The sequence below is a fragment of the Cyprinodon tularosa genome, unplaced genomic scaffold (assembly GCF_016077235.1).
Source record: "Cyprinodon tularosa strain WSP-4 unplaced genomic scaffold, ASM1607723v1 ctg31, whole genome shotgun sequence".
Classification (NCBI taxonomy): Eukaryota; Metazoa; Chordata; class Actinopteri; order Cyprinodontiformes; family Cyprinodontidae; genus Cyprinodon; species Cyprinodon tularosa.
This window is the reverse complement of record NW_024039019.1, coordinates 1,370,131-1,386,064: the sequence shown is the minus strand read 5'-3', so window position 1 is coordinate 1,386,064 and position 15,934 is coordinate 1,370,131. Positions and strand designations below refer to the sequence as shown.

Sequence of the window (15,934 nt, the reverse complement as noted above, 5' to 3'; positions counted from 1 at the left end):
TTCCTGGGGGTGCACATCACAGACACACTCGTCTGTACTGTAAACACCATCTCACTGGTCAGGAGGGCACAGAACAATTTGTACTTCCTGTGGAGGATGAGGAGAGCCTACCTGCCCCCACCCATTCTCACCACCTTCTACAAAAACAGCATAGAGAGCGTTCTGACCAGCTGTCTCACTGTGTGGTGTGGAGGCTGCAGCATCTCGGACTGGAAAGGATGGTGAGAACAGCAGAGAGGATCATCAGGGCTTATCTTCGCTCCATAAAAGACATTTCATCCCAGCGCTGTGTGTCCCTAGCCTGTATCATCATCATTGACCCCTAACACCCCCACCATGGACTAACTCTAAATTAAGTCAGAGGCTCTGCATCACAGCGACTACACCTAACCAAAACAAACACTAAAAAAAAAAGAAGTTTTTCTACTACATTGAGAGGGTATGAAGTGTCGACTGCTGGTGCTGACTGGACCGGACCTCAGCAGAGAGCAATGAGCCACCCATCGTCAGCCAGAAGAGGGGGGCTGGTAAGGCAGGCGGGGGGAAGCACTCAGCCGCCTGTGTCCAGGCTGCCATCACCGGGTCAGGTTCGGTTGCTCTGTCGGGTTCGGTTGGTCCGTCCCTCAGCCGGACCAGCCCCGGAGTTGACGGCTTGGTTCGAATGCCCGGTGTGTTTCGACTACGTGCTGCACTGTAGTCGACCAAAATCCTGCATGATTTTTTTTTTTTGGTATGAAAAGTACATGTCAGAGAAAAAGAGGACGTCTGGTTACCCTACCATAACAGTAAGTGAGTGAGTGCTTGTTGCTATGATGCGTATTTGCTCAGCAGCTTTGCTCGTTGTAATCCAACCAATCAGCGCACAGCTCATCTAAATATTCATCAGCATAAGGAAGAAAACCTGTAATTTCATTCTAGGGCTTTTAACCAGGCCTGCATTAGGGCTCATAGAACAGCAAATATACCATTTTCCGTCCAACCGATGTTACACACCCTATTCAGGGACCTTGAGGACCTTCACTAAATTCCCTATATAATCATTCTATGACCCCTAGACCTCTAGATAATTTTTTGGGCTCCAACTAGAAGACAAAGCAAGCAGCACTTCTGGATTTTAACAACACCCACAAAGGCGATACTGTATTAGTAAGTTATACATCCAGTATTATGAACAAATTCTTTTCCATGAACAGTGGATCCCTGCAGCTCCTCCAGAGTCACTTTGGGCCCTAGCTCTGCTTTCCCACTGACCTGTTTTTGTGAGTTCTCTAATGTTCTATTACAAAACACAAAGCCCTCAGAAGATCTGCATTTACCTACTGGACTTTGCTTAATTTTAATGTCTGAAAAAAGTGTGTGCATTGGTTAGAAGGGGTTTCAGAGGATGATGTGCTGCATTCAAATAGACACCAGTTTCTATTAATAAAAAAATATATATGGAATTTCCTTCAACCTAATAATTTGAGACTGTATGTCAGTGAATTAGTTTATTTACACAGAAATGTAACAGAGATTGTGAGGCCCGGTATAATATTAGCCTATGTATTTCTCTGTATTGTCAATGAAATCCTGCAAACTAGAAAGTATCTAAGAGAATGCAGATGATGGAAGAAACAGAATGAGAGCCTAAAATAGCTGGGCACAACACCTGTCCATCCTACTGCAGGGGACCTCCCTGCTGGCAGAGAAGCAGCTGAATATAGCAACATTTGGCCTTGGGCTGACCAAAAAGGACCCATGCTATAAATAATATAGACCTGAATAAAATTTTATGTGGAGGAACTAACAGAAGCTTGTAGGATAGTCTTTTGTGAGAGAAACCTTTTCCAGAGACTCCTCCACTCTGGTCTACTGCAATGTAAAGCATAAAAAGCAATATATTTTCTCCATCTCAAATAAAAAAATTGCAGAGTAAAGTGCCTTCTAGCCACTGTTTTGTTCTAACATGTTTCAGACAGGTGGAACTGAAGTCTATGCTTTCTCTCCCATAATGCAGTGCTGTATTTCCTCTCTTGGCACAGGCCCTTTGCCTAACTGCTGCTAGCACTCACACTCTCCCTGCATCCCTCTCCTGCTCCTTTCTCAGCTTTGCTTTCCCTCTCATATTGCAGAGCCAGCAGAAAGAAGGTTGCTCTCTCCTCCTCCTCCTCCTCCTCCTCTTCTCGGCTTCACGAACACAGGAGGTGAGGCAGAAAGAGAATAATCAAAGGTGGGAGGAGGAGAGCAGAAGTAAAAAAAAAAAGCAGACTATAGAATGAAGGCACACGTTTACAGGACAGAGGGGCTGACGTAGTGCTGCACTCCAAGAGATCAGTGGGATCTGATGGCCAATTTTAAATCAAATGTTCAAGGTGCTCATGACAAACATTGTGAAAAATTTAAAGTCCAGCACAGATAAATCAATGGCAGCAGCGTACATCCAAAATCTGCTGGCTTTCTTGTGATGCTGACACAGCAATGCTGAACAGTAGGTGGGATGAAAGGGTTTATCTAATAAAAACAATGAGTGCTTCCAAAATTACTCTTTTGCACAGTTATCAGCACATTTAAATATTTTTTGTCATTTTATATTTTGCTTTATGTTCAGATGTTTTTTCCAAATCATCACCCTGAGGATTGAAGGAAAATGGAACCAAAGAACAGTAGGGTACAGTGCTTACATTTCAATGCACACTTTCCTAATGACTGCTTGGTTTTATTGTATGTTCTAAACAGTAGGAAAACTAGAATTAAAACTTTCCCCAGGATCATTGTTGAGTTGTGCAGCAATCCTTCTAGGAAGTATTTAAACTCAGATCTGTTTAAGCTTTTAGATGCTGAAGGTTTTCAATAGCCTTTCATTTTTGCTTTTGATTAATATTACCTTTGCATGTATCGAGGCTGCTGTCACAGTTGAGTGGAGGTTTTTGAGCACCCAAATGCAGAGACCAGGAGGCAGAGGTAAGTCTTGCAGATTTAATGAAGCAACTTAGGCAGAAATCCAAAAAAATCCAAAATACTGAGAACTAAAAATAACATGAGGGAAAACTCAGGTGGGAAGCCATAGACGAGGGAACAACAAAACAAGAATCTAGCACTGAGTGACTGCAGAGTGGTGTATATATAGGGGGGAATTGAACCAAGACAGGCTAAACAACAGATTGGGAGCAGGTGTGGGCAAGACCGAATAGGAGGAAGCAAAGGGGAAAGGAAAAAGGCACAAGGGGGGCAACAGAGGATAACCAAAGATCCCAGAACTGGTAGAAATCAATTACAAAGACACAGAATAAAGAATCTAAAATTAAACCCAAGCAGAGGGCAGAACCCTCATACCTGCTTTAGTAAAAAAAAAAAAAGTTTAGGCGTCTATTTACATTTTACTCCAGTAAATGATGGCGTGATGACCTAGACTAGAGATATAAGTTCCATGCTCTTGACTCTTACTTTTCTCAGAGAGTACTATTAATGTTAAAGGTCCTTTATGTATATAGGGCTAGATCAATAGTATTTTAGAAAGCACTACATTCACTAATTCAACTATTTAAACCCTGAGGGCAGGCCAGCTTGATCGTAGCTACAGCTGCCCTGGGGCAGACTGATAGAAGTAAGGCTGCAATACATTCAGCACCATGGGGCCTCCTGACCATGAACAGCAGGCAAGATAGGGAGCAGGGAATCAAACTGGCAACCCACAAGTTTACAGGAAGTAACCCTTAAATACCATCATCTTCCTCATCATCCTCATCATCATCCTCATCATCTTCTTCCACATCTTCATCATCTCCATCATCATCCTCCTCATCCTCATCATGACCCTCCTCCTCATCCTCCTCATTCTCATCGTCATCATCATCCTCCTCCTCCTCTTTATCCTCCTACTCATCATCATCATCATCATCATCAGTGTTTGAATTTGTGTATGAATGGGTGAATAGCAGATAAAGCACCACCAGAAATGGCATCCTGTTACACCGATCAGAGGTTACCAAAATTATTGGTGCTTTATTGTATAAATTTGCCAAAACAATGTGTTCCTCCTTAAATATCTTTTGGCCTCTTTCCTGATCTGACCCCTGTTATGCAGTTTTACCATTTTGATTATGAAGTTTGTTTGTAAAGCAATTTGTGCGATGTCTGTGAGAGGTATAACTAAACCTTTACTTGTAAACATTTGCTGAAATACCAGGTGCTATTGACTTGATTACCTGTGTTACTGGACGTCTGGACCAGTTGTATGCTGGTGAAGATTCACAGTCATCCAGGTCATAGTCATTCCAAAGAAGTTAAAAAACAAACCATTGAACTTTCCAAGTTTCAGAGTTTGAAGACGATATGCTTCCCATCCAGGGAGCTTTCTCAATTCTAAATGTCTGGAGTAGCGTTGAATTCCAGGCTTATAGAGTGGCAAAAAAAAAGCCTTGTTATGGCTTAGAAAACATGTACATTGAAAAAAAAGAACAGTTCCACCCCTTAGTAATGGGGAGTTGTTGAGGTTGTTGTTGGCCTGCAAAACCTAATACTGGTCTATGCCTCTGAAAAGGGAGCCTTTAGGGTCATTGTTGGCCTGGCTGACCAGGTGAGATGTTTTGATACCCTGCATGCCGATGAGGATTGAGATGATAGCAGGAAGGAATCAACTAACACTGCGTTATAGGTACCATCCGCTCTGTTTAAGGTTGGAAAACCTACATATTAAGATTATTTTCCACAATCGAAAGAATCTTATATTAATAATAATTTGAGACTGTATGTCAGTGAATTAAAGAAACAATCAGTAGATTATTTAATTGTATTCATAGTGAACAATACACTGTAAATAATGTTGAACATACAGATTAAAATCCGGCCTTGTGAAATTCATAAAGCTATTTCCAAGTTGTCTAACAATAAAGCCACTGGGTTGGATGGAATCTCAGCAGAGCATTTAAAGTATGAAAGTGCAAAGCAAGCTCCTCTACTTTCCATTTGTTTTACGGCATGTCTTATACATGGCCTTTTATCTGACTCTATGTTAAGTACTCGTCACCAAAGATAAAACTGGGAAGATTGGCAGTTCTGATAATTACCATACAATAGCGTTGGCCAGCATAGTTTGAAAAATGATTGAATTAATCCTGCTGACCAGGATTTTAGGGGTTATCAAATCTACAGATAACCAGTTTGGTTTTAATGTTAGGCTGGGCACAGATATGTGGAGATATGCTCTATAAGAGATTATTTATGAATATAATAAGAAGAACTCTTCAGTGTTTATTGATTTACTATATGCATCAAAAGCATTTGATAGGATAAATAACAGAAAACTTTTTATGAAACTGGCACAAACAGGTGTAAAAGAGTATATTATTTGTATTCGGTCATATTGGTATGCTCAGCAATCACTGCAGATTAAATGGGGGGGACTGTGTCTTGGCTCGTATCTGGATGAACTATCAACCAAGTTGGGAGCTTGTAACATTAGTTGTGTGGCTGGTAACTCTGTACTTAATTGATGTATGGAGCTGATTTAGTAATATTTGGTCCAAGTACTGCTGTGTTACAGCAACTACTTAACTTTTGTTCTGAGTATGGTCTGGGACATGACATTAAGTAATATTATAAGCATTCTGATGGCATTTTAACGAAAACATAATGTGTACAAATAAGTAATAGCTGCATGTACCATACGTGTAAAGGGAGTTTTATGGGGCCCCCAGGAACTTGGGGCACTAAGCAACGTTTGATGCGAAACGTCTTCAAACTTGGAAAACAAAGTCCAGTGGTTTGTTTTTAACTTTTTTGGAATTAAAATCCAGTATGTCTTCATTAGTAAATATCAATAGCTTGGATTATAATTTCAAGTAGAGTTATTAATCATTAATCACAAGGAAAACATTGTCTTTGTCTATTCCATTTGTTAACTCTAAAGGAAGTTCATTCAGCAATTAGAAACAATCGGTCGCTGTTATAAAACAACCACAGAACAAACAAACACAATTAAACTAGGGTGCACTTTTATTAAATCAAATCATCCCTATTCCAGTATTACTGTGTTTATTAAAATATGGGAAAACTACAAACTGCTGAAATAAACACAGGATACATAAAAGAACAAATAAACATGGAAGAAAACCAGTAAGTCCTTGAAGCAGAGTCTTTGATAATGTTCAGTTAATTAGCTCAGCTTTTGCAATGAAAATGTCCATTAGATCAGCAGCATAGATATATACAGTAAACAGATTTTTAACAGTATTCTTTGCTAACATTCAGATCAATTAAGTTTCACTTAGTCCAACCATGAACAGATACCAATGAGCACAATAAATTTCATGTTAAAGCATTGAAATGTATATAAACTCAGAGATGATGTGTGGATGAGAGGCCTCTCTTGTCAAAGTAACTGATAGCTTAGCGGCTAACAACAACAGGCTAGTCAAGCTGGCCCTTGTAAGATAGCAGCTAGGAAAGAAACTAACAGGACAGAAAACCCAAAATGTCTGACTGCGCCAAAAATCTAGTCATAAAACTTAAACTCATAAACTGAGCTGCCCTCACAGCCCGCTGTGTTGAACTGGACTGACTGCCTAAAGGTGCAATCATCCCGAATATGGTGTCCATTGTGAAGATGATGAATTTATCCCTACACGAAAAGCGCAGAGAAAAAAGAGAAAATAAGAACAGTCACCACTCCATTTCCTCTTCATGCTACTGGATAAAACTGAAGTCCAATGGCGGCGCCGCATGGAGAGAGTGGATCAGTGCCTGCTGAATTTGAAAGCTTTACTTTCTGTCAGCTTTTCTCAGTCACAATGGAAGACAGAGACATTATGTTGAAAGCATAATTTTCTCAAAGGATAAAATAAGGAATGCTCTGAGGTCTTTAGGTGGCTTTAAGAAAATCAGTTTTAATTTAGCCCTAAAAGAAGCCCTAGAAGTTCATCATCCTTCCTTACCTCCAGCACAGACCTCAGTCTGTCACTGCCTAACGTCTGGTCGGATGGTGATGTCATGGGACAAAATTAGAAAACATTCTTTGAATAGCAGAACAATAAAACAACAGTTTAACCTTCAGAAATCTGCACTAAAGTAGTAATAAAATAGAAGACCACTGGTTTAAATTTCAAGGGTAATGGTTGGGATGGCAACCTCTCGACTAGCGAAAAGATAATCCTTAATATCTCTGAAACAAAAGTAAAAACACATGTTCTTTTTTGTTGTTATAAATTATAATTTTAACTGCACAAACTGGAACTAATGAACCACGAACCAATCAGTTTATTTGCTGATTTTTTTCACATGCAGCTGAAGCTCCTTCTATTTGATGATGCGGTGCATGGTGTGAACACTACATCTGAAATGCAGCGCGGTGAACTTGCTGGTTTGTTTCCATTTCAGTCTAAATGCACCTTGACAAAGGACCACCAAACTAGTATTTCTCCTTGCCCAGCAAAAATACCTCTTAAGAGAATGATTCTTAGATATTTTTTTTATTGTCATTTAGTATATACAGAGTGTTACAAAATGAAATTTCGTTTTTTTTTTTTACAGCTTTCAGACCGTACATGAGCAGCAGCTTAGCCTCTGCAAAAAGTGCAGCAGTGATCAAATGTAAAAATCATTGGAGAATAAACATGATGCAAAATGGATTTACATGGAAGTTCAGAGCAGCGCAAAGACAAATAAATATGGTGCAAAATGCAGTAGACAAACATTTTTTGAATTGAGTTCTTTTTGGTTTGGTGTTATCGGTGTGATGCAGAGTCTTTGACTGTATTTAGAGTTTCTTTCAACAGTTCAGCAGTCTGATGGTGGTGGGTAAAAAGCTGCTTCAGAATTGGCTGGACCTGCATTGAACGTGTGAAGCCTCTTCCCAGAGGGCAGCAGGGAGAACTGTCCATGGTGGGGGTGGGAGGGGCCATTGATAATGTTATGGGCTCGGGAAAATCAGCGCTGGGATGAAATGTCTTTTATGGTGGGAAGAGGTGCCTCATGGGTGGGGGCAGGTGGGCTCTCCTCATCCTCCGCAGGAAGTACACGCTTTTGTACCCTTTTGTGCACAAGAATTTGGTGCTGCTCACCACTTCTACAGCTGAGCTGTTGATGAGCCGCGGAGCAGGGTTAGAAAGGTTGTTCCTGAAGTCGACGATGATCTCCTTTGTCTTCTCCACATTCAGGACCAGGCTGTTATCTCTGCACCAGCCCACCAGCTGCTCCGCCTCTTCTCTATAGTCCTGGTCATTGTTGTCTCTGATGAGGCCCACCACCGTGGGGCCGTCTGCAAACTTCACAATGTGATTGGTGGTGAACCTGGGGACGCAGTCATGTGTCATCAGGGTGAACAGCAGGGTGCTCAGGACGCAGCCCAGAGGGAAGCCTATGCTTAGGGTGATGACATCAGAGGTGTTCTGTCCAACCCAGACTGACTGAGGTCTGTGTGTGAGGAAGTCTAAAAGCCAATTGCAGAGGGGTGTATGAAACCCGGCTGTATTCCTTTCAGATGGTGTGAGATGATGGTGTTGAAAGCTGAACTGAAGCCTAGGAACAGCATCCGCACATGGATGCTCTTCTCCTCCAGGTGTGCTAGGCTCAGGTGAAGAGCAGAGGAGATGGCATCTTCAGTGGAATGGTTCCGTCAGTAGCAGAACTGAAATGGGTCTAATTTTTGGCGGAGACTGGAGATGATGTGTTATTTAACCAGCCTTTTGAAGCACTTCATCATGATAGGTAGTCATTGACTTAAAGCATACTGGCACTATGGATTGGTCCAGCAGAGGGTGTTAAAAATGTCTGTTATTACACCAGCCAGCTGACCTGCACACTCCAGTGTGTTGCTTTCCTACAGCAGACATGAGCTTCTGAACATTCAGAGCTACAATTCTGACACTTCTATCGCCGATCTCTGACTTAGAGATCTTCGGAACACCGAAGGCTGCCCACTCCTCCCAGCTGGGTGGAAGTGTATGCAGATGGCAACGATAACGTAAACAAAGGAAGGGTAAGCATTGAGGGCTGCGAACTAGGCTTAAGCTAACACCACACCGGCTCTCTTTACCCAGCATTTCCCTGGCCAATAAAATGGATGAGTTACGACAATCCATCACAAATGACAGATAGATTATGGATTCAAAAGTCATGCTTTTTCATGAGCAAACAACAGCTGCCTGGACAATAGTATCCAGCTAACAGGACACCACACACATCGAGCGGACAGGACAGCAGATGAGTCCATCAAGACTAGAGGCAAAGGTTTGTGCATTTATATTAACAAAGCTTGGTGCACAGACCCTTCTACTACCGAGAGACATTGCACAGAGATTGTGGAGTTTTTAATGGTCAAATGCAGACTTTATTACTTTCCAAGGGAATTTACTGCTGTCATCCTCACTGCTGTTTATATTCCCCCGGATACTAATGCCACGCTAGCCATGAAAGAACTTTATGCGGCCATTAGCAAGCACCAAGCATGCATGGTTGAATTTCCCCAAATCTACATTTAATTCGACTTAACATCAGCTTAATATTGTGACCCATCTATTGGCTTATAATAAACCAACCTATCTTGTCTGGTCAAATTAACCACTACTGGGCCGGTGCTATAATAGCCCAGCGGTTCGGCTGGAAATAACCCAATTTTAGTTTTAGTCCAACTGTTTCAGAGTGTAAAACAAACATAAATCAAAATAGAAACTAAGAAAACGCAGGCGAAAAATATTTTAAAATAGAATCAAACCCCAAAACAGCCCAAACAACCAAGTCATCAATAAACATACAAATTCTCTACAATCCTACGCATTTGCAACTTTGAATTCAAAATGTTTTTGCCCCAAAGTACTAGGCTACATGTCAGTTATTGGAACAATGAACTAACAAAGCTTTTTCTTGTCAGCATGTCTACTTTTGTGTCACTGACTTCAAGCCTGTAATAATTAGTTTCTCTTGTATCTAGTAAATAATTTATGGGAACGCTTACTACCACCATAGTGTGCAAAAGATCCATAAAGTCTAATCATGTTTTAATGTATTCAATGATAATAAATAATTAAAACAAAAGGAAAGGGCAACAGACACCTTTATAATATTAAAAGGGATTTAAAGATGTAAATACATGTCAAGGTGGTCAAGGCCTGATGAAATTCACAACATTTTCAAAAAGTAAGGGTGCTGTGTGACATGCTGCAGATTTTTTTGTGTGACATTTTGCAGATGCAAATATGCGACAAGTAATTTGGACTCAGAACTACAGTTATTGGAATATTCTATACAGTCAGTCACTTTGGTCTTTTAAAAGGGTTTTAACATTCCCATAGGAATGAAGGGAACAACACCTGTCTTTAATCTTATTTGTTCAACAGATTTTGAATGCAACATAAAAAATGTGTCACATCCATATCCAGCTAAGTTATTTTATCTTATTCCCACCTCCATGTTTAGATAGGATAAATATATCCCTAAACAGGGACATGTGCTGCAGGCTTTTAAGGTTGCTGTAATCAAACCTTAGATCAGATCATATATATCGAAAATTCTTGTTATATCTAAAATTCTTGAGAAAGTAGTTGCCAACAAGTGTGCGATCATTTAAACCATAATGAACTTTTTGAAGAGTTTTAGTCTGGCTTTCAAGCTCATCATAGCACTGAAACAGCTCTGGTGAAAGTCACTAATGATATTCTCATGGCGTCAGATAATGGACCTGTATCTGTACTTGTCCGGTTCGTACTCAGCGCTGCATTTGATCTACTTGATCATAATATTCTTTTAGAAAGACTTGAATATTTTGTAGGGATTAAAGGAACAGCTCTAGACTGGTTTAAATCGTATTTATCTGACCGATTTCAGTTTGTTCGTATTAATGATAAATCTTCCTCATGCTCCAGGTTTACCTGTGGAGTACCACAGGGATCAGTCGGCCTCAGCAGATGACCGCTCACACTGAGTCTTGTTCTGGTACTACTGGAGGTTTCTTTATGTTCAAAGGGATTTTTCCTCTCCACTGTGGCTACAAGCATGCTTGGTGTGAGGGATTGCTGAAGAGGCAATGAGGCAATGCAATCAGCTGGTTTTCCCATCTGACTGGATGATCTGGTTGATCTTGATCTATAAAGTGACCTGAGATGACATGCTATGAATTAGAGCTATATAAATAAACTAAGTTGGGACTATTTCTATTTGAAGTTTAGACCTGTCTCTATCCTGACATGGCTACTGGCTGTGTTTTTGCTCTTTTTTATCCTTTTGATCTAGAAGTCATCACATAGTTCATCAGTTTAACTCATGGATATGGTTTACCAATACCTTCCCTAACACAGAAGGTTTTCCAAGATCAGAGGATCCGTTTACCTGTTTGTATCTGCCTAGGTCTTCTTAAACATTCAGTCAGCTGAACTTACTCCCTAAAGTCTCATGTGATGACATATGTCGTGAATTGGGGCACACCTGAAATTAATTCAAAAAACCAGTCATTTTTTAAGCATAGTCTGTTGCTACAGCTAAATGTTTAGTAGCTTTGAGCTGACAACCACTATCGAGTTCTGATAAGCTTCTACACTCGTTTATTAGATTACCACATAAAGTTCATCAGTATGAAGAAAAGAAAAACACAGTCATCCCTCCTTCACGATGCTGCACACTGCAATTTGCTGGTAGATAGATGGCTTATGCTCTGTTCTCTAACGTACAGCATGGGTAATCCATCTCTTTTGGAAGAGATTTATTGCTGCTGAAAACAGATATTTATGGTTGGACATGCAAATATTTTTGTTCTGCTCAAGATTAGGTATGAAAATCAAAACAATCATAAACAGATGTTGAACATAACACCAGTATGGCCACAATAAACAATTTCATTTTTATTCCGGCTACAGTTAAGAGACTGGTATCTTGCTCTGTTTTCATATGAAAGCAGTTTTACCCACAGCATGGAGTCATGTGGTTAAAGTATACCAGTCCAGTCCTCATCATCACACATTGTGTTCACAAAATGGATTTTATATTTTTAACGTAATAATCCACTCTCCTAATTAGAGGAAAGTGTAGTAGAATCCCATAGAAAGTTACATTTCAATAGCCTGGACAGCATGGAGGGTATTCTGCATGGATGGAGCTGAAGGGCTAAAAGTCAATTGAGATAAAACAATAACAGACTGCCAACTATAATAGATCCTGTACTATAGATCAGCTTTCTGCAATTTACTGCTGCAGTTTACATTTCATTCATCTCATTCTGATTTTCTGCAGCCTCCTAGTCAAACTCTTTTGAGTGCAAAAAGGCTGAAAAAGGCCCAAACATCGGACCAAATGTGACAGTGAAAGTGACACCAGTGTGATTTCTCTATAACCTTGAGGCTGTAACAGGATGTTCCTCAGCAATGTGAAGATGGAACAGCCGCTGATCTCAGAATTTCATCTTTTCACTTCACCACTCCTAACTCTGCTTCTACGGATTGTATCCCCTTCAGCATGTGCTGCCTTTCTGCACTCCCCCCCGGTCACCCCCACTTACCTGTTCTATCTTGGCCAGCCATTCCTTATTTCGGGCCAGCTCTGCCATAAAGGCCTGGTGTTTCAGCCACTTCCTGTGTAGCTTTTGAGCCTCATCCCGGGCCGTGTCTCGGGCCATAAGCATCTTCTCTTCCACCTGCTGTCCCAAACGATCAGCTAGGGGAGACAAAAATAGCCACCATCAGGAGTCCAGCGTTCCAGTCAGCCCTTATTCCTTCCCACAGGACGTCCTGCCTGGCTTCTATACACAAAACCCACCCGCTTTGCACTGTAGGGCCTAGTTACCTGTGCTGTCACCACCCACACCAACCCCCCACCAGACACCCTTTTCTGAAAAAAAAAAAAAAAGAAAAAAAGAAATCAAGATAAGCACCTCAGCAGTGGTTCCAATAGAAGTTATCAAGCCCTTCCTCAGGGTTGCCCCTTGGTCCTCATGCCCTACCCCTTCATGAATCTTGCGGTCCTAATGCTGCAGTGCCTGCTAGCCAGTCTCTGAGAAAGCAAAAACCACCAGAAGGAAAAAGGAGGAAATGCACCAGTGACAACACTGGTATAGATCCTCACACACATCCAAGATTCCTTGTAAGTTCAGATGTTATTTTATAGTCAGTTACAATCCAGTCGACAGTCAGGCTGCAGATGTAGCATAGCCACCAAAAAATCCTTCCGCTGGGGTAAAATCTGACCATCCACAGCTTGCCAGTCCCAGTCAATCTGTAGTCCTTTCTAATGATGCTGTAGAGAGGAGGAGGAGGAAGAGTTGAAGTGGGAGGAGCAGGGGGAACAGGATGCAGAGGCAGTGCAGAAGAGCCTGGATTTCTTGAGCCATCTGCAAATGAAATGCATCATTCTCACCTCTACTAAGATGCACAAGCAGGCTGGTGTAAAGCAACAATCTGCTTCCCTTTCTGCAAGCGTCCCCCCCTCATCCCGTGAATGGCTGAGCCGCAGATGCTGCAAGCTGCTGCATGCTGCTGCAGTACTTGTTTCTCATCTATGCTTCTCTGTGCGTGTGTTGGTGCGTGCTTGCGTGTGTGTGTATGTTCAATCACAATCAGCACTGCAGTGCCGGAGCAGAGTGGGAAGGAGGGGAGAAAGGGGGAGGCAGTGAGAGGAGAGGGGGAAAGGGAGACTGGATGAGGAAATGGAGAAAAGGGTAGTACCAAAGCCAGAAAAAGAAGGGGAGAGTGTTGTAAGTTGGAACAGGGAAAACATCATGTTGGAGCTAGAAAAAATAGAAGGTGGGATCGTTAGGGTTATCGAAACAGAGAGAGGATGGAGAGCATGCGTCATCCATCAGTGTCACTGGGGACATTTCTCTGCACTAGAAATGACTGCACTTGGAGATGGATGAGAATTGGGAAAGAAACACAGGGTTTTTTTGGGGGGGGGGGGTTGGTGTCATTTTTGAAACAGCTGAATGAAAGGGAAGGACGACGAATGCATGCAGAGTCCAAGATATAGCTTGCTGATTCAAATCACTAATCTCTCACCCTCTTAAAGAAAACCTGCATGCCTTCTTCAGCTGGCAGCATGTCGCTTGCAACAGAATGGGGAACATTTCTCTCCTTTCTTAGGCCAATAAAACTCACAGTAAAATAATTTTTATACACTAGAAACATCACATGTAATCATGAAACAAAATCTGACTTAAGTCTAAGTCTGCATTGGTGTTTCAACATGAGAAAGATATATCTATTTTTTATTAAGACCCACGATAGAATAAAGAGAAAATACTACAGCAATGCAGGATTAAAGTTGTATGAGGTTAAAGTGGAGCAGCATCATAAGGCATAAGGTTTTGTTACACAGGCTTTATTCTCAGGCTTATTTGATAGATTAATATATTCTGCAATCTAATAAATAAAATAATCCAACTTTATATTTTATCTGATCAATTTCAATACTGTGTCAATTAAACTAAAACAATTATACACTATATCACAAATAATATAATGAGTAACAAAACTTCACTTAAACACAGATTGAAGGGTTTAGTTTATTTCCAAAGGGACAATTAGCAGAGATAAACTTATCAACATTTAACTGACAGAAACCAATTTCTCACTGTCTTTGAGGACTGATCACCAATTAGATATCTGAGGGCTATAAATAGACCCTCGCTTGTGTTTTATGATCCATCCATCCATCCATCCATCCATCCGTCCATCCATCCATCCATCCATCCATCCATCCATCCATCCATCCATCCATCCATCCATCCATCCATCCATCCATCCATCCATCCATCCATCCTATGCAACCACCACCCTTCCATCAAAGTCTAGCTAAACAAATGCCCTAAAACAAGTGAAGTTCCTGGATACCAACACTTTTAAAGGAAAGAGTTGAACACTACTGGAAAACATGACAGAAAACTACTACAAACCCTCAGACACATGTTTGAAATTCTAAGCATTTACATTGACTTACATACTTTTTAGTAACTGCATTGATACCTAACACTGACATTTACCCAACTCTAACCTTATCATTATATTTCTTACCTTGAACCTTACCTAAGATGTATTCACACCATACCTCTAAAGTGACTCTCCAAAGTTAAAGATGGAGGCCACCACATTAGAACCAGTCTATAGTCCTCATAAGGCATGTTGGTTCTCAGAAGGTTAGTAAATATACCAAAAATTGTCCTAAATATAATTGGGACCATTACCTAAGTAACATAGACAAATACAAACACACTCCTCCACAGAACCAGTTTCCAACCAAAACACATGTTCAAGGACACCTAAAATCTCAACTCCTACCTCCACAAAGAAGCTGTTAAAACACAATAGACAGGGACTGAGCCACCAAAATTCTATTCAAGCCCCAAAGCAGAAGTCAGTTCCCAAGAACACTCATCAAAAACACTGAAAGTGAAATCTTCTACCAAAACACCAAAACCAACAAAGACACTACAAAACAAAGAATGCATTTCCCTCACAGAGCCCTACTCCAACCTCACTGTATGGAGCCACAAAGCCATACAAATGTCTTCCAGCGACTCCAACATATCCTACAAGAAAGCAGAAAATGGAGAATCATCTCTGTCTTAGAAAAATACCTTCTCCAAGACCTCTTAGTCTGCTCAAAATTTTCCAGCAGGACCAGACCACACCAAAAAAAATACAAACACATCTTGGGCAGTATAGCCATCAACAAACATTGGACTCTCTACGAAGACAACTGGGTTGAATCTCTTGTCTCCTTCCCCTATAAGCAGCCCTCAATATGGATGACCCAATCAGTGACGTGCGGTCAGGGGAGGCAGGTGAGGCAGTGCCTCACCAGCCATCATGGAAAGAAAGAAAATATATAATCATAAAGTAATTTAAATTGTTATATTCATCCGGTGGTTTGTACTAAAAAATATTCATTTTTCATGTAGCTTCACCAATTTCGATTTTTATTTGTTCAAAATCACTGAATTTTCTTATTTTCCCATTCAAATGCTTGGAAGCGATGCCGG

General features: G+C 40.9%; 1 protein-coding gene across 1 annotated transcript in view; it reads right to left on the bottom strand.

Annotated features, from left to right (window-relative positions):
- sptbn4a (spectrin, beta, non-erythrocytic 4a) overlaps positions 1–13,478 on the bottom strand; it is a 71,056-nt gene extending 57,578 nt beyond the window's left edge. Inside the window, exons 1-2 of the mRNA XM_038292258.1 lie at positions 12,833–13,478; positions 12,461–12,615 (exon numbers count right to left, since the gene is read on the bottom strand). Coding sequence (XP_038148186.1) covers positions 12,461–12,583 — 123 coding nt within the window. The 5' untranslated portion in view covers positions 12,584–12,615; positions 12,833–13,478. The remainder of the gene's footprint in view (positions 1–12,460; positions 12,616–12,832) is intronic.
- Between the last annotated feature and the right edge of the window lie 2,456 nt (positions 13,479–15,934).